This window comes from Lissotriton vulgaris, chromosome 1_1, assembly GCF_964263255.1.
Source record: "Lissotriton vulgaris chromosome 1_1, aLisVul1.2, whole genome shotgun sequence".
Lineage (NCBI taxonomy): Eukaryota > Metazoa > Chordata > Amphibia > Caudata > Salamandridae > Lissotriton > Lissotriton vulgaris.
In genome coordinates, this window is record NC_141685.1 from 1814403830 (window position 1) to 1814425035 (window position 21206).

Genomic DNA, 21206 nt, shown 5'->3' on the forward strand with positions numbered 1-21206 from the left:
CATCCCCTGATTCTGAGCAAACACCTACTTGACTCATGCTTAGTAACAATAAAAATAAAATAGAATGTCACATTGTTTAATGTATCTTCATGCCTAAATATTTTTTTTTTTAAAAACATGAAGGTAACGTAACTGGAGCTTATGTTAAGCGCTCCAAAAACTTCAGGTCAAATTCGTGCTAGGTGAAAGAAGCAAAAGGCACAAGGGAAAGTGTGAGGGGGTAAAAATAAATAGTGCCTTAATCCTAACGCAAGCAGCGGAACCCCACTAATTAAGTTTCATTAGTTTGTACTTCATCGATGCTCCACTGAAGGAATAGAACTAATGCAATGGCCTTCGATGCCCAATTAAAAGGCTGCATTGAAGAGTGAAGATGGAGCGAACCAATGGTAAGTAGGGGCATGCTCCAAGCCCTTTACTGCATATAATACTTCTCGCAGCAAGCAAAGCATGCACCCTCTTAGGCGAGACCTAATAAAGCAATAATCAGGTGCCACTGCACCTCCTAAACCATCACAACTATACCACCGCAGGGTTCTGACCTTCACAGCAGAGCACCTTTGCTCACTGAACACTGCACCTAGGCACAAACTCACAAACAACCTCGATCCATGCCCAGTTGTTTTACATGAGTAGGTTCTTAAAAAATGAAGTAGTCTGACCTACTTCACCACTATTGAAAAACATTTACACAATTCTTCTGTGTTAAGGTGGTTATAGCGGTGTTCTGACGTGTACGACTCATGTTCATGTGTGGAATGAATGCTGTCCTAGAGATGAAAACAGAAGAAGCGAGTGAACAAACGCAGAATTCAAATATAAACATATTATTTTATTACATTTCAACCTCGAATATTTTTGTTTTAACAGCTGAACTTTGTTCGATTTTATCTTCCACTACTAATCAGTGATCACGAGAAAGTGATTTATTTGGATGATGACATCATTGTGCAAGGTAAGTTTTTGAAATGAGGACTACAGTCATAAATGTGCATGGCTTCAATCACAGCTACCAACCTGTATTTATTTCTAACACTGCACAGCATTAAGGCTTACTGCATGAAAACTTAAACTTTTAAGGGACACCACCAAACGCTGCTGTGTGCGACTTACAAGGTGCACTCCAGGAAATCAATCGCCTGTCATTGCAACCTGCAGAGGGGACTCTCGCTACATGTGTGTGGTGCCATTTTTTTTTTTTTTTTAGTTTGAAAGTTTTTTTGTTAGGAGTTTAAGAGATGAACAGCTGTATACACATTTTTTACAGATAAATGAAAAGGCGGCATAAAGGTAAAGGAGCAGTTGAAAGTAAAACATGAGAAAATATACACATAAGGGGTATACATAAGCAAATAAATATACGTAAAAGAGATTGACATATGGGATATACATATGAAGTATATGCAGGAGAGTTGCATCAAGTCACTGACATGAAGGCAAGTGAGCGGAATCGTATCTTAACACTATTAACACAGCAACATGTTAACTAGCTTTATCGTACCAAGGATAGCCTTGAAGTGGGGTTGGGTGGGTGGGTGTACAGGAGGCGCGCAATTCCATCGTGTAATCATGGTGGTTTGTGTAAGTCGAAGTAGTCATCTAGTGAGGACCAGAGTTTTCTGTGTGGGGGACGCCAAGGGGTAGAGGCGAGGGCTATATTATCGGCTCCTCTGAGGTTGGTGATCCAGTTAAGCCAATGGGGGAAAGATGCCTTGCTCGTGTCTTTCCAATTATTCAGTATGATTTTAACCGCCGCCGTCAGCAGTAGGTCAAGTAGGGCTTTATCGTTGTTATTGAGTGTGACGGATTTGGAAAATCCCAGAACGAGCGTTGAGAATTCTCTCGGGAGCGAGATGTGCAAGGCTTTGGCAATGAGATCAAAGATTCTGTCTCAATAGGAGGTGACGCATGGGCATTTGAATATTAAGTGTTCGAGGTCTCCACCCTCTTCTTTGCAGTTCCAGCAGGTGTCGTTGTCCCTGATATTGTGTAAGAATAGTCTCTTAGGTGTCCAGAAGGCTTTGTGGAGTAGCCAGAATTTGGTTTGTGAGAGTGTGGGGCTTATTTTGTGGCGTGTGGTGGATTCCCAGGTTCTGGCCCACTCTGTTTCTGAAGTTGGTGTGGATGAGAAAGAATCCCAATAGAGTTGGAGGGGTTTGGTTAGGGTGGATGATTGTGGTCGAATTGTTTGTAAATTCTCGAGACTTGATGGCCAAGTTTGTTTAGTGAAGTGAGGAATCCAGGGAGGGAGGGGGTGACGTCCTTCTGGTCCGCTTTTGCAAGTGCTACTTTGACATGCAAAAAATTATAGAATTCTATGTGATGGAGGTGGAAACTGTCCTGTATTTCACTGAAGGAGAGTGGCGACGACCCTTCAGAGAGTTGGTGGGGGAAATGTGTACCTTTTGCTATCCAAGGGATGTAATGTAGGGGTTTCCCTTTATATGTTAATGTGTTGTTGTGCCAGAGCGACTCCCAGTTTGATTTCTGGAATTGGTGTGGTAAATGTTTGCTCACTTGAAGTAGAGCCGTTTTGGTGTTCTTAAAGATGGGGCCCGAGCCTAAGTTGGGTCGAAGTTTGATGGTGAGCAGGGCGGAGGGGTCGAGGCCATGGAGGATGGATCTTTCCATGGATAGCCACACCGGGGTGTAGTCCGTCTGCGGCGTTATCCAGTATGAGCCTTGTTTTGCCAAGAAGGCGGTTTGATATAGCTTGAAATCCGCCAAATTGACTCCCCCGAGGCTTTTATCTAACAGTAGTTTTTTCATACTAATTCTGGCTTTCTTGCCCTGCCAAAGGAAGGACGAAATCAATTTGTCTAATTTACTATGGAACTCTTTGGAAAGGATAAGGGGAAGCATTGTGCTGAGGTAGTTAACTAAAGGAGATATCATAATTTTTATGGTTTCTATTCGACCCCACCATGTGATGAAACGGGGGGACCAACCGTCAAGCAGTCGTTTGATTTTGGCAAGGGTCGTGGTCTCGTTGTGTCTGAGGGTGCTCAGGAGGTCGTCAGTAAATTTTATCCCCAAATATTTAATTACATCAGTTTGCCAAGTTAGACCCGAGTCACCTAAAACTTCCCTAGTGGTATGGATGTTTAGGGGTTTGACCTCGGATTTATCCCTATTCAACTTATAGCCAGACAGGGAGGAGTATTTGTCAATTGAGGACATGGGCCCAGCAATGGAATTTGTAGGGTCTTCTGTTGTGATTAAGATGTCATCAGCGTACGCTGCCAAATTTACTTGTGTGTCCCCGAAGGAAACACCCGCTATGTCTTTGTTGTTTTTGATGTTCGTTAGGAGGGGTTCAAGGGCCAGGAGGAAAAGGGCTGGGGAAAGTGGACAAACTTGTCTGGTTCCCTGGTAGAGTCGGAACGGTTTGGAGAGGGCACCATTTATAGCTATTCTGGCAGATGGGGCGGAGTATAGGGCCATCGCCATTTTGGCAAAGGAGTCGCTGAGGTTGAAGGCGTGCATGTATTGCCAGAGAAAAGACCACGAGACCTTATCGAAGGCTTTTTCCGCGTCCAAGGTTATCGCTACCATTGGAAAGGAAAAGACCTTTGCTTTCTCCAGAAGGTGGCACAGTAGTCTTGTATTGTCGTTTGACATCCATAGTTTCAGGAAACCAACCTGTGCGGGGCTAATTATTTTCGGGAGGACGGAATTTAGTCTGTTCGCTAAGATTTTAGCGTAGATCTTGCAGTCAAGGTTTATCAAAGAAATGGGTCGGTAATTTTTAGTGTGGAGAGGGTCTTTCCCTTCTTTGGGGATAACTATGATCGTAGCTTCGCTCATCGACGGGGAAATGCTTCCACTGGTCGCTGTGGAGTTGAAAAGGGTTAGGAGCGGTGGGTTGAGTTGGTCTGTGAAGGCCTCATAGAATGTCGCCGAGAAGCCGTCCGGTCCGGGGGCCTTATTGTTCTTCAGTGTTTTGATGGCTGCCGTGATCTCTGCGCTTGTGATGGGGGAACCTAATTGAGTCTTATCTATTTCTGATAGTTTGGGGAGTTGTAGTGATTCAAGGTAATCAGTACAGGCTGTCACGTCTAATGGCTTGTCATTTTTATAGAGGTCTTCGTAAAAGGTTTTTAATGTGTCAAGGATATTAGATTGTTTGGTGTGGGTGTTGTTTCCGGAGTCTTTTATGGAGGATATGGTAGATAACTTCTGTTTGTGCTTAAGGTAGGAAGCAAGGAGTTTACCTGCTTTATTACCCTCACAAAGTTTTAGGGCCTTGAATCGGTTAATCCACACCCCGCTCTTTTACTGGTAATGGTATTGTATTCGTATTTCTTTTTGGTTAGTAAGTCTAGCGATTTTGCGTCGAGTCGGTTGGATTTGTGTTGGGATTCTAAGGTTCCAATCTGTTGTTCTAATGACTCTAGTTCTTTATTTAAGGCTTTGTTTGCTTTGGCTCTGATAGTGATAACGACCCCCCGGATTGTGGCTTTCAGTGCGTCCCGTAGGGTGTGGTCGCAATATCTTGGGTGTCGTTTAAGACTAGGTATTCGTCAATGGCGTTTGCTATTAGCAATTTGTTTGCGGGATCGGATAAGGTTTCATCATTGAAGCGCCACCTTCTGGGGGGAAGGACCGACTTTGATCCAGCAAGCTTGGTGCAAATACAGGCGTGATCAGAAACTAATTTAGGGGCTATTTCAGTTTCCTCTATCAGGTGTGTGAAGGGGCTCGAGATCAGGATAAAGTCAATGCGTGAGTATGATTTGTGTGGGGCGGAATAGAAAGTGTAGTCCCTTCCATCTGGATTCTGGAGGCACCAGGAGTCTTTTATACAGTATCGGTCACAAAGGCGAAGGAGGGCTTCATGCAAGCGGGAGGGGTGGAATGCGCATTTGGATTGTCTGTCTAATATCGGGTCCAGGGGGAGGTTGAAGTCGCCCCCCACTATCAGTAAATCGTCTTGTTGAATGGGTTCTATTGACCGAGAGACCGAGTCCCAGAATTCCGGATCATCAGCGTTGGGGCCGTAGATATTTATTACATGTATGGGATCATCTTCCCTTAGTAGGTGAGTTACGGACAACCTTCCCTCCTTGTCGTGAGAGTGTGAGACTAGTGTCAGATTGGATTTTTTCGCTAGTAAGGTGATTACACCTCCTTTTTTGTGTGTCGCTGGCGAGTTAAATATATGTGACGACCAGTGTATGTTTAGAAAATGTAAATCTTCTTCAGACAGTTTGGTTTCCTGGAGTAAGATAATGTCCCCCTTTGATTTGGCGAGGTAGTCAAAAACTTTCCGCCTTTTTACCGGATGGTTGAGGCCCTTGACATTAAGGGAGATTATGGTAAGGTTGTCGGCTAGTGATTTGGTGTTAGACATTGGAGCGGGTCATTGTCGCTGAATAGTGTACTGGCGAGAGGACGCTAATGATGCATGGTGTCATGGATCATCCGCGCCGGCTGGGCGGTTGGTGTAGGATCTGGATCTTTGTGTTTAGTCTGCATGGATCAGTGTGAGTAGATGCAACTCTAAGTACAGGATGTAGGGTACAGCAGTTAAATAAGATTTGAGGGTGCAGTGAGAGGTGGATGCCGTACCTGTAAGAATTAAACATAAGCAAAAGGCAGTACAAAACATAGGAAAAATCTCTTAGTCTCTGAACTCTTTTAACTCCTGTTTCCCCCCCCCCTTCCAATTCCACCCAAAGTCCCCCCCTCCCTCCCCTCCCCCCAAAATCATACATAGGGAGTACGATGACAGTACCGTGCTAGGTAGAACAGGAGTAATAGGATACTAGCAAGTAACAGTCCCAACATACAAAACAGGATGGTAGCAAGTAATATGTAACAGTCCCAATATAGAAAACATTTTGGGGATGAATAAGTCCCACTATAGGAGTCTGACAGTAATCTAACAAGTAACAGTCCCAATAAAGAAACATATGGGGATAAGTAAGTCCCACTATAAGAATCTGACATATGTATGGATATAAGCATATGTCATTAAATAGCAGTAGCGGACGGTAGTGGAATGATGTCACAACATTTGAAGCTAAGTTATTATAAGTTGAACATTAGTGTGTCTCTGTAGTGAAACATGAGTCCTAGAAATTCAGGAGTGGCATAGTCTTTTTAGATTATAGTGTTATAAACTTATGATAAGCACACGACACACCTTAAGAGTATAAACTCACGATACAGGAGAGTGTTCAGGTGAGATGATGGGCTTCGAGGTTGAACGGACGACGTCAGACTGGCGATCATGACGCTGGACTTATTTCAAGCCCGTTGGGAACAGTCAAAGGCTGGTTAGCGTGGAGTACAGGCAGTCGATATGTTGTCGCATGTGTAGTTGGAGTTCATGTTTTCCTTTTGTTAGAGAGGCCGGTCGATTGATCCATTTCCTGTTCGTGACGATCTTCGAGTAGGTCCGCAAGGGCTCTGGGGTCCGTGAAGAATCTTGGCCGGCCATTTATTATGATTCTGAATTTTGCAGGACCTGCGAAGGAGAAGGCAATGTTTTTGGATCTGAGGTTGTCTCGGAGGTCCAGGAAACCCTTATGGACCGCTACTGTGTCTTTTGAAAAGTCCTGCGTTAAGATGATTCTATGGCCTTCCCACGTGATGGAGTGGTTTTTCCTTGCGAATTGGAGGATCATCTCGACGTGTTGAAATCTGAGCGGTTTGCATATCATCGGTCTGGGGCCTTTAGTGTTTTTAGTAGCGAAGGTGGGGATCCTGTGTGCCCTATCCAGTTCAAGGCTGTGCGGAAATTCTATTTTGGTGATCATGGGTATCCATGTTTCCAGGAAGGCCACACATGAATCTGCGTCCTTTTCGGAGTTCTCTGGTACGCCAAAGATTCTGATGTTCCCCCTTCTGTTCCGATCTTCTAATTCAGCATTGTGGTGTTTGAGTTCGTCCGTGGTGCTCTCTAGGCGTTGGATCTTTGTCGCTGATTGCCGAGCTAGGTCTTCCACAAAGCTAATACGTTGCTCGGCTGCCCCCAAACCTGTGTTTATTGCGTTCATGTCGGCTCTGATCGCTGTGAGCTCTAGTTGCATGGAGTCAGTGTTGGCTTTGGTAGATTTTGAAAGGTTGTGGAGGTCTGCTAGTTTTCTAAGGATCATTTCCATCGTGGCCGCCATGTCTGATGTGCTCTTAATGAGGGAGTCCGAGATCAGTGGTTCTGGCTTCACCTTCTTGGTAGTGTTTCTGTCTTCTCTGTTCGACATCGCGACGTGTTGAAGAGACGTGTCGATTTTACCCAAGTGGACTTGAAGATGGTTGTAGTTGCTGATCGAGACCCCACTCTTGTATCGGTACACAGTTTGGCGTTGGAGCGAAGTTGTTCGCTGTGGGAAGCAGGACGGCCTTGTAGAGATCCGGCAGGAGGACACTGTAGGAGAGTGTTACTGATTTGGCCGTATCCAGGGGCTAGTGAGTGATATCCAGTAAGGGATAATTTTTTGTGGCTGGAGCCGGTGAAGTTTTGGGCAGCGCTCTTCTCACGTAGAATTCGGGACAGATGGCTGTCTTCTGCACTTGGGGGCTTCGTGGAGAGCAGAGGCACAGATACTATGGCAGCAGGCACGAGGTGTAGCTAGAACAGTAGCTCCAAGTCGCGTGGAAACGCGGACGCCTACGCAAACACAGTACCTGTGGTCTCTCTCACCGTAGAGTGGGTCCAGCGGCGCGTTTTTTGGCGGGCGGTGACTCTGACCATGAGGAGAAGCTCGAAGATGTGGGCGGATCTTGAGGCACGAGTGCCTGGCAGCGCTGAGCGTAAGGCAGCTACTCTTATGCTTGGCAGATCAAGGTGGTAGCGCCCTGGTGAAGAGAGTTCCCCATAAGATGTTGAAGTTGGGCACTTTGCAGGTGGCAGGAGCTCATATTGTGCTTATACCATGTAGTTTCAGTGGAACCGCCGCCATTTTGGGGTCAGGCATGTCGGGCCGATGACGAGCTGCAGCCTCGGGTACATGGACACTTCTCACAATATAGTGGTCCTATGCGCTGATTCAGGAGGTCCGCTCCTCCGGCCGAACATGTGGTGAGTGAATGCTGGCTGTGGAGATCTTTTTCCGGCGCTCGGTGTCAGGCACGGGTTTTGCGACTGGGTGCCGCCATTTTGCCCGCTTCCTAGGTCGGAGCGCGATCGTCCAGCAAAGTCGGAGAACGAGCGCAAAAAGGCAGCTGCGGTCGATTCTCACGTTACCGGAGGGCTCCTCATAACTTTATGCGTTGGAATCCTTGGTTTTAGATCGTGTTCATGTGGGGGATCACAGGGATAGACAATGTAGTCACTCTCCTGAACCACGGAGCTCACGGTTGGGCGGCCATTACCACTGCCGTCCAAGCCACGCCCCGTGGTGCTCTTTGTTTTAATCTTGAATGTGCTGCCCAATGTTACAAAACTAGAATTAATTCCTTAGCAGTGGCAGTCTCCCATAGGGGACAGCCTTCTTCCTGATTCACAATAATATTTTTCTTTATTCCTTCCTCATAATACTAGTAGGTGATCTCACCAGCAGTGCAGCACCGTATAAGGTCATTCAGAGCTATAATTTAGTTCTAGGAACAGAAATATGAGGATCATTGGGTCTCAAGAGGGAGAAAGGGGGCATCCGCCTCCAAACGTGAACAGGGGCAAATCAGACTATGATTAATTTCACATAGCTATAAAATGAAATGTTGTCTAAGAAATACTTCCATAGTTTCTCACCAAGTAACAACCAACTAACAAGCATTGGCATAGCCAATAGGTGTCACCTTTGGGACCTTATAAGTGTTTAGCCATGCAACAGTTGATGTTGTTGCACCAAGGATATTGTGCTCCATAGCTAAATACTTATAAGGTCCCAAAGGCGAGACCTATTGGCTATACCAATGCTTGTTTGTACATATGTTTACTTTTATGGTTATGTATGGTAACCAAATGAAGGAAATTGAATACCCAAAAGTTGTCACTAGGCTCTGTAATTTAACCAATGTCAGAAGAATCCCAAGCCTTGCCAAGGAACCTGCTCACACAAAAAGTAGGAAGCCTACACTCGGATATGGTGTTCACGCCAGCACGTTGTTTTGTTCCTTGCCCCCTGCTGTAAATGGGAATGTGAGCTGTTATGAATGACACAGTCATACTTCTTTGAAGGTGTTCAGACACTTCCAAGTTTAGCCACACCTGTGCTTAATTTATGGCAGTGTTTGCCAATGCTTGGCACCAGCACTTTTTTCTAAAAACTGGCGAATTATTTATCCACCACATGGTGGTGCTGTGTGCCTATTTTACTTTTTGGCACAATTCGTCAATGGTGATGTAATATACTTTTTAAAAACTAGCAGGTATGTATGTCTGTCACTAGCCTTTGGCAGCAGTGGTTGGAGCTGAGATGGCTCCATGTGCTTTGGACTTGCAAAGAAATACTTTGTGCCCTGGCACTTTATTTTTTACATATTAAGCGCTGAACCGCACCTTGGAGCACCCAGGGACGCCCTACAGATGCGGAGATCTACGCATTCAGGGCGGAGTTCTCCCCACCCCTAAAAGGCCTTATGTGGCCAGGAACTCCTTTGTGAATTCCTGTCAAGGTTAACTGCGGTATATTTTGCTTGTAAATGCAGGGTTAAAGCCTGATTTACCTTTGTAAAAAGGCCCCTTAGATTCTAAATCTTGACCTGCAAATCACAGCAGATATCAGCTGTGAGTATTCAACTCGCACAGCTCTCTTTCCGGCTGTATGGAAGGCCCCACAACGACTATAGTTAGCCAACAAAAAGATGAAATTGTGATTTGACTGCCATCCTATGAGAGAAAATGTAGAGGAAATGGTCGAAAACGAGAAATAAAATTGGGAAAGAGTTTATAAGTAATAAATTACAATGTGAAAGATAATTAAAAGTTGGGGTGGTAACAGAAAACCTCTGATTGCAGCTAAACGAGCTTTGTGATTACACTGGCTCTGCATTATGTAAATGTAAAGGTGTGTTAAACAGTAAACAGTTGCATGTGATGAATGGTTGCTTTGCAGAAGGTAAGATGAGGGGGTTGATGGGAATGTTTGTCTTTCAAGTGTTCTGATTGAAGTCCCAAAAAAAGGAGCCCTCTAGGGCAAGGACTGCCCCCTTAAATTCAGACTAGGGATATTGCCCATTAGGGGTTTTAGGTCCAAGTGGTCACACGACCTATTAAGAAACAACAAATGCCCGGTTTGTGCATCTGCAACCGAATATGATAGCCAGGGCCACTGGAATTATGTGACTCTGCGGCCACAACGTTTTTTAAACAATTGTAGATGTACCGCCTTTGCCACATAATCCATCATCTGATGCATAATCTGCTGATTTTAACAAAAAAGTTCTGTTTCTAACTCAAAAGTTTCAAAAGTTACTGAAAATGCAACAACACGTCTAGTTGCATTGTAGAAGGCTCTTTGCAAAGGTCGATGTGTTACCTTTCTGTTGCCAATTTCTATATTTTGGTGTTACACTGGCACTTATGAGGTGAAACCGATGCCCAGACAGTGTTAACAAGTGAAAAGTGACAAAATAATGAAGCAATAATTCCACAAAATGTATTGCATCATCCCGCATAATATGTCTTTTATTACTGCATACTTCACTCAACCCTGCCACATAATTTGTCCCTCCCCTACTGCATAATTCCAGTGACCCTGATTGCCGTATACTTTTATTGCGCATTCTATTCCAAATTTGTGGAGAAAATGAATTGCTCCCTTAAGCAAAGTATGGGTCTTAGTTTTTACAAAGACACATTAAGAGTTTTCGGATCGGTTGCGAAGGAGCCTACTGTATCCGGTTTGGATACCAATGACTCTACTGTAGCCGGTTTGGCTACCAACAACCCCACTGTATCCGGTTTGTAGCTTTTTTGTCCCGAGCATGGAGGCTGAGGAAATGTTTTGTGGCTGAAACCGAGAGGAACTGGAAGTTTTTATAACTCAAAGTGGTTGCTCTGTTCATTTTAAATCTGTATTAATTGTATTAAACTCTGTAATATGTATTTTTTTCACTGTTTCTGTTGCTTTTAATGGCTCAAAAATGTGTTCCCACTGATAACCACTGTTTTTTAAGGTATTGAAAACACTGAAAAAATCCACTAGAATTTACAAAAAATAGAAACTATCTTTTTTATTGGACTGTATGTATTTATGGTATTTAGTTTAAGGGGACGAATCCTGCAATAAACACATTTTGTTCTGAAAACCTACTGATTGTGCCATACAGTTTTACCTTTGAAAAGAATGGATGGAGCCTTTTATGTCACGAGAAGTGTCCTTCAGAGCAAGCCAGTGCACAACTGGGGTAGATACTCACCGCAGAAAGGGAGATGTAAGATTAATATGCTGCAAGATTTATTATGGTTGATTAGTTTAGTGTCTGTGTGCTTCGAGCAGGCCTACTGTCTCCCGAATTGTTCACTGAGATGAGATTTTATATAAAAACAATAAATGGGCACAGCTCAACATGTGTAAATGGGGCACAGGGTGATAGCTCAGCAGGTTAATGTGCCTACTGCCGATAACTTCGTGAAAGTTGTAGAGCTAAACTTCCCATCCCAGTGACCTGGGTCAGTGGGTCACAAGGCAGCTGTGGCTATCTGTGTCTCATTTGTAGGGCAGAAGTTCACATCCCAGCAAGAAAGCTCGGTGGTTAATGTGGCTGTTGCAGAGATCTGTACCCCAGGTGTCGATCACACGCTTGAGTCCCAAGCTCACACGTTGTTGCAGTAAGGCGACTGCAGAAGAGGAGTAAAGGTCACTGGTTTAAATCTTGACAGTATAGCCTTTTGGGTTAATGTCCGTACTGCAGAGAACTGTATGTATTTTGTTCATGGGTTCCCCTCCAAGCAGTGCAATATGAAATCTAACAGACCAATTCATCAAAAAGGTGATTTGCAGTGTGCAGGCACAATGCTTTGCCAGGTATAGTTCAGTTCACAATGTTTGTGAATTGTGACATACGACCAAGCTGAGGCATTTCCTCATGTGTATTGTGCGTATAGTTTCGGGGGGGGACGTTTGTTTCAGCACTTACAGGAACCCCTTGAAACGGATTTCTTTCAGCGGAGATCAGCATGGAAATGGGTAATATTGGACAACATCTGACATGTTACTCTCATGCCCTGTTGCACGAGACCCGTCCCTTCCAAAAGCAAGCTGCATCTCGGTCTAATAGCGCTCCGAAGTTAGTGATAAGCAATGCACAGCGCTATACAAAACTAAATAGATCGGCACCTCTAACAACGTAGCAGTGTGCAGTGGGAAATACCTATGCAGGTGTGCAACTGCACATCATTTTATTCTTCTGACTTTTCTCTATGAGACAAAATATTGTACCAAATGGAAATAACTGTGTTTCTAGTGCACCAGTTTCGGGGATGTTCCATTCCGACTCCCTCCCTGGAAAGGAATTACAGAAACCAGTCTGTGAATATTTCAAGGATGGCACAAATGAGTAGTTCATGTTTATTTACTTTCATACAGGATTAATACAATCCAGAATTATGCTAAAACGAAACTAGTTAAATACAATATATATTTTGCATCTAAAAATCAATCTCGATAAATCAAAATTGTTTTAAGCATGTCAAAGCAAATCGGTGTTGATAACCTTAATATGTTAATTAATGATACAGTGCTTCACCACATACCTTCGCCATAAACCATCATATACTTTCGTCCCTTCATCATGTGCCTCTGATGTACAGAAAAGCCTTCACTTTACACAAAATCAACCCTTGCTTTAACTAACAACTAAAAAGTGATAAACTCATCGCTAAACACACTGCATGTCAGAGTTGCAAAGTGCCAACACAGAATGCTGCGTCCTGTATATTTAAGGGAGTTAAAGGAGCAGCAAGTGGCACAGCTGTGCACAGGGGTACAAGATAAGCAGAGGAAGCAAAACTTGGCGCGGTAGTAAAACAAGCGCTGAAACACCAGTGCGGCCCCGCGGACACGAAAGTGAAACAGTACTCGTGCATGCAGTGGGGGGAGTGCGGCCATCAGCACACACAGCATTTCCCTTGCGGGAGTGAGCAGGGTCATCATATATTTGCAAGTTTATTACAAACATATGGTGACAAAGCTCACTCCCACAAGGGAATCGCCAAATGTGCACGCGTTGCCAATGAAAGCAATGCAACACCTACATGTTTTTAGGGCAAAAACTGAATCAATTTCAAAAGGTCTCCTCCTATGCAGCGCATGCGACCTGCGTAGGCGAGACCTAAAAATCAGTGTATATGCTGTACTTGCTGTCAGCATCCTTCTAACGAATACAATGCCAGATTATTCCATCACTTCGGCTCTCATATGTCACATGGGAGTATCCACCTCTGCCGCCTCCTATTCCTTGAGGCTCTAAGAATTATCGTCCAACCAATTAACTGTAACAAACATGACATTCACACAACAAGCTAAAAAAGAAAGATTTTTAATGAGAATGCAGTGACTCCGGTGCCTGAAACAAAAGGAAAGGTAAGCACAGCAAGCAAAAATCTAAAGTTAACTTTAAAATAGAGTCGGGCACTTGGGCCCTTGCCTGTCAATGTTAGGATGCATATAGCCCAACTATAGCTAAATCGAAAATGTATAAATCACTTCCTTCTCTTACTCTAAGTTTAAAATAATGTGCGCACATAAATAAGTAATGGCTAAGCATGTTTCAAGTTAAAATATTACTAAGCACAAACAAATGATGATGTCTTTGCTTCACCTTTCATCAGACGAGGTCAGCACATTGGGCCACTCCAACTAAACTTTTATGTTCATCAATAGCAAATCTTAAAGAGCTTCTGGGTGGAAAACGTAGCTGTTGGATCAAAACTATGGAATCAAAATTCTTCTGAAATTTGGCTAATTGAAGAATTGACCTTGTTCAAGGCTAACCAACAGAACTACTTCAACCCAACTGTTTAAGGACAAATAATGTGCAAGTACTTGGATCCCCCAGGTTCATACTCTGTATGCATGTCTTGGCATGGTATGGTAAGCTAGTGGTAGAAAACAAATAACTGTTAAAAAGATATGTGATAATTTTACTAAACGTTTCACAAAGAGCAGTTTGGGGAAAATTCAAATACTTGTGCCAGGTCATAGGGACCTTTGTGAGGCTGGTGGCTCGATAAACAACAATTGCTCAATTTTTGAGATACTGACCTGGGTAGGCACAGCTGTCCACTGTTATTCAGTGGCTAAAAATGGAACAAGAAATATTGCTGCTTTTCTCTGCAAAAATGTCTTCTGTCTCACAGATGCACATGCAGATTTCCGGTTGTCTTTCTAGAGGTTCGCTGAAGAAAACAAAAATAGCATAGAGGGGCTCCAGCGATAACAAATACATAAGTACTAAGGTCTAGAGAACAGAAAAAGCTTTGAGGTGTCTTTGGAGCTCATGTCACAAAGATAGTAGGGGTTGGTAGTCAGAGGCCTGAGCTCCCTTTGTCCAACTCATGCCAGTGTATGCTGGAGCTCATGTACCTGATTTCTGCAGACTTTCTCTCTTTCGAATTTCAAATTTGTGTGGGAAAACAAATCTGCGACTGCAAACACAGTGTTGCACCTGATATCAGATCAACATCTGAATTTACAATGAGGTATATGCCTAATACTAAATATGAGGATCTGGAACCCCTGCTTCTTCTCTCCACATCATTAAGTTTTCAAAAGGTGCCTGTGCTCAGTGGCCAGTTCCATGAATTTCAACACTCTTAGACAAGTGTTTCCCAAACTGTGGGCCACAAGTCTCTCGGGGGGGGAGGGGGGGGGGGTGGTGGTGGTGGGGGGGTATTTGCAATGTTTTAATGGAAGAGCTTAAATGTCACAGGCTATGTCTTCTGACACGTTGCTGCTCATTCTTTTAACATGGGAATGGCGTTTACTTTTCTTTCTCTGACTGCATAGTAAGAGGAGTTTTTAAAGTGGATTATGTGACAATCTTACGGTTTCGTATTTATGCAACACAGAAAATGTAAATACCAGTAAATTAACTGTAGACATTCAATAGTTAGGAGTACACAAATGAAGGACATTTTCTTGTAATTCTGAAGTATGCTGGAAACAAAGATTTTATTAGAATCAAAACAAACAAAGTCACTTTAATTGGTGATGCAGAAATCATAAATGTTTACAGAAACTCAATTTCCACATATTATCATTTAAGTGATGTATGCTGTGCAGTTTATTTAGTAAAACTGTATGTTTGTGAAAAGTTAGTGGCCGTTTCAATGGAAAATGTGCTTTCTGTAAATGGCACTGTTTTACCACATAATGCTTTAGTTACATTAAAAAATCACCCATGTGAAAGTTTGTCATTCTAAAACGTGGGTTGTGTTTCCAAAAAGATTGGAAACCACTGCCTTAGACTGAACATAGACAAATGGTGGGCATTGTCTTTGTAAATCGTTCTACTTGGACCTCAATTTGGTGGCCCAATTCTCTGGGATCTCCTCCTACTCCCAGGCCTGGGTCACATAACCTAGGCATCTTCTTCAACAAAAAAACTGCCTTTAGAATAACACAATGACAAGCTCACCTCTACCTGTTTCCTCATGTTGAACATTGTCAGGAAAATCTTTCCTCTATTGACCAGTTCTTCCAGGAAACCCCTGGTTCAAGTTCTTATCAAGTTCAGGATAGATCCTAGCAGTTTGTACAACTGACCGGTTATAGACTACAACTGATTGAGAATGCAACAATTCCCTTAATTCTTGGTTTGAGTAGAAAGAAAAGTATCTCTTCCATTCGTCTTCATCTACAGTGGCTTCCAACAGATTTATATTTTTGGGTCAAATCCCTTTACAGTTTTCCATCCAGGAACTACATGGATACCCCTTTATCCTAGAGCTGCCCTTAAGGATACCCCATAAATATCCCTAAATTCAGGAAAGCCCATACGGGAGGCTGTACTTTTTTCGGTGTTTACTGTTAAAGCATGGTATGGTCTACTTTTGAAGCTCCATCTCAAAAAATGCTTTCCCAAATATCGTAAATTTGTTTCCTCCAGTGTCACGACAGCCTCTCCCTGTGGTAATCTCATGCTTTACAAAATCAAAATCCATAATTCAGTACCCCCAACAGGCCCTGCTCCTACACTTTGTCACCTAAATGAACTCTGAGGGGCTCATTACGACTTTGGTGGCATGGGAGCAGGGCGGCATGCCACCACCTCGCCAAAGTCGGCCACCGCCGGCCAGATTAGGAGTTTTCTCCTCATCTGGCGTGCAGTCTTTTGGTATTCCAATGGCGGTGCCTTTGAAAAAGGCACCACAATGAAACCGCCAAAGAAAGTTCCTGCACAGCATGGACTGTTTATTCCATGCCGTGCAGGAACTGGGCATGCCAACACACAGGGGGGCACACCATGTGCCCCCTTGAATGCATGACAGTGTACAGGGGAAAGAGGGGGGCCCTGTAAGACTCCCTTTGTTTCCTCACCGCAAGCCTTTTCATGGCGGACTCTCTGTCATGAAAAAGCTTGCTGTAGGAAAACTCAGAATATGCTTGATGGTGCCGCAGCAGCACCGCCAACCATATTGCTGCCACCACCAGGGAACGCAGCTGCCTGGCAGTTGTGGCAGTCAAAAGCAGTCCAACCACTGTACTTGCAATACGGCGGTCGGACCACTGATGCGGCGGTCTCTGACCGCCACTGCACTTCTACCACAGATTTGGTGGTCCGATGAACCCCCGAACTTGTAATCAGGCCCGAATACTTAAAGATCAGGACCAAAAAGAGTGGATTCATAAATCCCTGTTATTTAGCTAACAGAATCTCACACTAGCCCCTGATTTCCCTTATTGCCTTTCATGCTACATTCCTGGACAATATTTTCAGAAGGAATAGGTGGAAGAGAATGAGGGGGCACATGGGAGATTAGGATGATAAGGAGGAAAACAGTATGTTTGGCAATTGCTGTGTCTCTATTGCCCAAGCCCATGCGTCTTGTAACAGCTCCAATGCTGTGCTATAAACCACACCTGCTAACAGAGAAAAATCCAGATCCTAATATTGTTTTTGCCTTGGCATCCTATCAATGGAATTTTATCCTGCCTAACACTTGCTTAATGCCTGTGAATGGCTTGATGCTGAAATATCTGAGGAGTCACCTTATTGATTAACTGAGGAGAGGACGACTGCTCCGAGTATGCATGGGCGTCACCCTGCACAGAATAACATATGTAAAAGCTGTCAAGTGATGCATAAGAGAATCCCACCTAGGTGGAAAACCCTACAAAGGACAAAAGTCTCCTTGTCAATCTTGTAGCTCTTGATTGAATATGGTGATTAGTATTGGAGAAATCGCCTAGACACCAAACTACTTCTGATATTAGGAAGGAGAAAAAAAGCCAAGTAAAATCTAGACACAGTAATTCAGCTGAAGGTCAGACTGGCCAGAAGCAAAAATCAGGCACAAAATTAGTAGCAAGGGACGATGAACACAATGAAAAATAATGTAATAAATGACTTGCAGTGCATCCAGCACTCATTTTATTGGTACGAACAGGACCTGACATCACAGGAAAGAAGTTTGTCCTATCTTGCATTGGCAGCCTCCATTAACATTCTATGGGCAACCTTGACATTTGGTGTAAACAGACAATAAATACAACAATGTGCTTCAATATGCTGATCATGCTACCCCTCCCCCATTACCCTCCTCCCACCCCGGTGTAGCTTTACCTTACTATTCAGTTTTCAGGGCGCAGATTAATAACAGATTCCATCTAGGGAAATGCGCAAAATGAGCAACGCCTGAACACTTGCGCCCTGTGGCAGGGACACCACACACTTCCACCATCTGGCCAATCCTATCCCATTCTGCCCAATACCTTCGCCAAATACTTATATCTCTATCTTTTATGTATCACTCTCAAACAGCCCAGGACAGTTTTCATGGTGGTCGAGCATTTGGTGGCTCACGTAGCTCAGTTAACATAGCTGCCCACATCTGCAAATCATCTGCCAAATTGTTGTGCCTTTGAGTCTTTCGCATATGACTTTCCATTGCAACCACCCATTCTGTCATGTCCCTCAGATATTCGTCCACACGCGGAGGGCTAACAGAAATTCCACAGACAACCACTATATTCTTGGCTAGCAACAGCCACAGCATTAAACATTTTCTGCGAATATGTTTCTTCTTTTTAACCGGGACCATTCCCAGAAGACATTTCCTAGCATCCTTGAAGAAGGTCCATCCCGTGGCCACACACACTCAATCAGAAGCAACCCACCCTCTTCGAAGAGGGCTTGTTATATGGTTTGCCTACTCTGCCTATCTGGAAATCATGGTAGTCACCATTTAGTGCCTGAGTTTGATATCTCTTGACTAGTGTTGCATTCTGTAAATCTGTTGCTGCTGTCTACGCTGGATACTCTGGCTAGGTCAAGAACACCCCTTCAGGGTAGTCGCAAGCACAGACACACAAGGAAGGTTCAAGTGGCGTGAGTGCTCAGTAGCATGCCAAGGGTGGCATCTAATTATACACAATCAGCCCGATTCATGAAACGAAATTGCGCTCGCAAAGGGCCAGATTCTGAGAATCAACAGCCCGATTCATGAAACGAAATTGCGCTCGCAAAGGGCCAGATTCTGAGAATCTGGCCCTTTGCGAGTGCGATTTTTGTATTTGGGATTCATGATCCCAAATGCAAAAATCGCTATTTGCGAAATCGCATATTTGCGAGGAATTGGATTTAAGGAATCTCTAATAGAGATTCCTTAAATGCAATTCATCACCCTATTTGAAATTGCGAATTCGCAATATTTGGTCGCAATTTACCACGAAATCTGACTTTGTGGTAAATTGCGAGAAACGAGTAAAAAGTACTTTAGTGCATTTTTTTCTTTTGCATGTTACACACACACATGTCCTTTGGACATGTGTGTGCGCAACACCTGTTTGAATTTGCATTTAAGGGGTGCTACAGGGTGTCCTTTAGACACCCCTGGCACCCTTTAAATCGCTATCTTATTTGAGATTAGCAAATTGCTAATCGCAAATAAGGAATACTCCCCATTCATTCCTATGGGCCTTTTGGCCCATTGGAATGAATGGGGAGTTATTCCTTATTTGCGATTAGCAATTTGCTAATCGCAAATAAGGAATGTGTAGAAATCGCATTTTATTTTGCGATTCCTACATGAATCCCGTTTTGCGAGTCTGTAATAGCGATTCCTTATGAATCGCTATTACAGACGCGCAAAACGGGTCTTTGATGAATCTACCTGATAGTTCCTTCTGTTACAGGACCTCTGGTAATTTCTCAATTCTCTTCTCTGCACGATTAGAATAATCAACAATTTTTTTTCTGAAAAAAAGTAAAACCTTCATGTTTAACAGGTTCCTGTTGCACAGGCAGCCAACACGCATCACTATCCAGGTTCCCAAATAACCTCCAAAAACTTTGGACTCTTGAGATGATTAAACTTCATCACAGATCACAAATAAGGAAATACTTATGTAAGCAAGTCTTGGCTAAAAGCTTTACAAGAGCTCCATGTAACTGTATTGGTGGACCTTTACTGTGCACTGTATCACTGGAACCAAGCTATACCTAGCCGATGAGTCCCAACTAGGGTGAAACCGTTCCTGGGTTGCTTGTGTTCCCATTCGGGGAAGACATATCCATGACTGATTTTCATATAACTGGCTCCAAACTGAGGTGGCATGGTGTGCAGAATAACGATAGATTAGGATATGGCCCGAGAAATTAAATGGGGTTTAGATTAATATAAGCATTCCATCCACCTCTCTTTTTATACTTTAGCACAGTGCCCACAGAATGCAATTGCAGTTTGCCTCATCCATTAACTGGAAATGTTTTTCAATTTTTACTTTGTTTTCTTCATTGCATGACACCTCAGGTGACATCAACGAACTGTACCAAACGAGAATATCACCAAATTGTATCGCTGCATTTTCAGATGACTGTGATTTGCAATCAACCAATGAGATGATCAAAAGTGCAGGGATGCAGGTATGTGGGAATGGAATGGATTCTTTTTGTGATTTGTCCTTCAATCTTAGCTAAGATATTTTTTCCTAAATTCTATCAAAAGAAGATAGCAGTGAGAAGATACACATAGAAAGTTTAAATATGACTCTATGGCATTTTCACTGACTAAGCACTTATATCGATTGTTGACTTGTGTTACTGTCTTCGTAGTATTGCAAAGTTAATAAATGATTGTGCTGTAGACTTATTTACACATGCTATAATGTAACGTTTTACTAAAAAAGAGGGCATGCAATTTGTTTATAAAAATACAGACCACATTTTAAATATGACCCCTCATGTTAAAATGTTTCTATATTTTTTACTTAGCAAAATATCGACAAATTCTTCAACCTTCAGTAGCTTTCCAACTCAGTTACATCTAAGTGAATGCACATTTCAGAATCTCAGCTCAACCACTGGTAGCTATGGTACAAACAGTAGGCAATGGCCAGAGACATCCCTATTAACCCCTTCCGTGCTCCCGTCGGCCATCGCGAGCACTACCTGTCTGGTGCTGCGAACGTCCAACGGCCGACACGGTCCGCACACTACTTAGAACGCCCGCACTGCGCCGAAATAACGGCCGAGGAAAACGGGTTAAGTTAAAAACGTATCGACAAATTTAAAGTAAAGTACACAATACAATTACATTTCCAAATCCATTTAGAAAAGTAGAGCAAACTTTAAGGAGCAGCAATCTTTTACATAAATTAAATAGGGAACTGGAGGTATGCTTTTTAAAGTTTTAGGGAAAAAAGTGCAATGCAAATATAGAAAGTCACTGCAGAGGAGTAAAAAATGACTAAACTCCACTCTTCTCTAACTGCTCGGAATTCTGGTAAATTCTGCAGTCTGTAGCTCCTCAATGCAGGCTTCTAGGGCCAGGCCTTTCCTCGGCTACATCTCCTGCAGGGCACAGTCCTTTGTGGTCAGCTGGGTTCTCCTGGAGTCAGGAGCCCTTCTGGTTTTTGTGTCCATTAAGCAGGCAAACAGGAGGCCAACCGCTTGACCCTTGGAGACCAGTTCTAATCATTGTGTGCCTGCAGGAGCCAGGAGTTCTTGACTAGTTCAGTGGATCCTCTTCTTCCAGCAGCAGCCATGATTCATCTTCCGGTACAACAGGAGGTGGTGATGGACGGAGCATCTGAATCAATGAAACATTCACACCCAGTCAAAAGATTTGGGTTTAATCCATCACCGTTCTT

General features: G+C 43.4%; 1 protein-coding gene across 4 annotated transcripts in view; it reads left to right on the forward strand.

Annotated features, from left to right (window-relative positions):
* Positions 1-21206, forward strand: part of GLT8D2 (glycosyltransferase 8 domain containing 2) — a 192833-nt gene that overhangs the window by 55212 nt on the left and 116415 nt on the right. For all 4 annotated transcript variants that reach the window (XM_086919163.1, XM_086919165.1, XM_086919164.1 and 1 more), the window contains 2 exons: positions 871-955; positions 19868-19980. In XM_086919163.1, coding sequence (XP_086775289.1) covers positions 871-955; positions 19868-19980 — 198 coding nt within the window. The remainder of the gene's footprint in view (positions 1-870; positions 956-19867; positions 19981-21206) is intronic.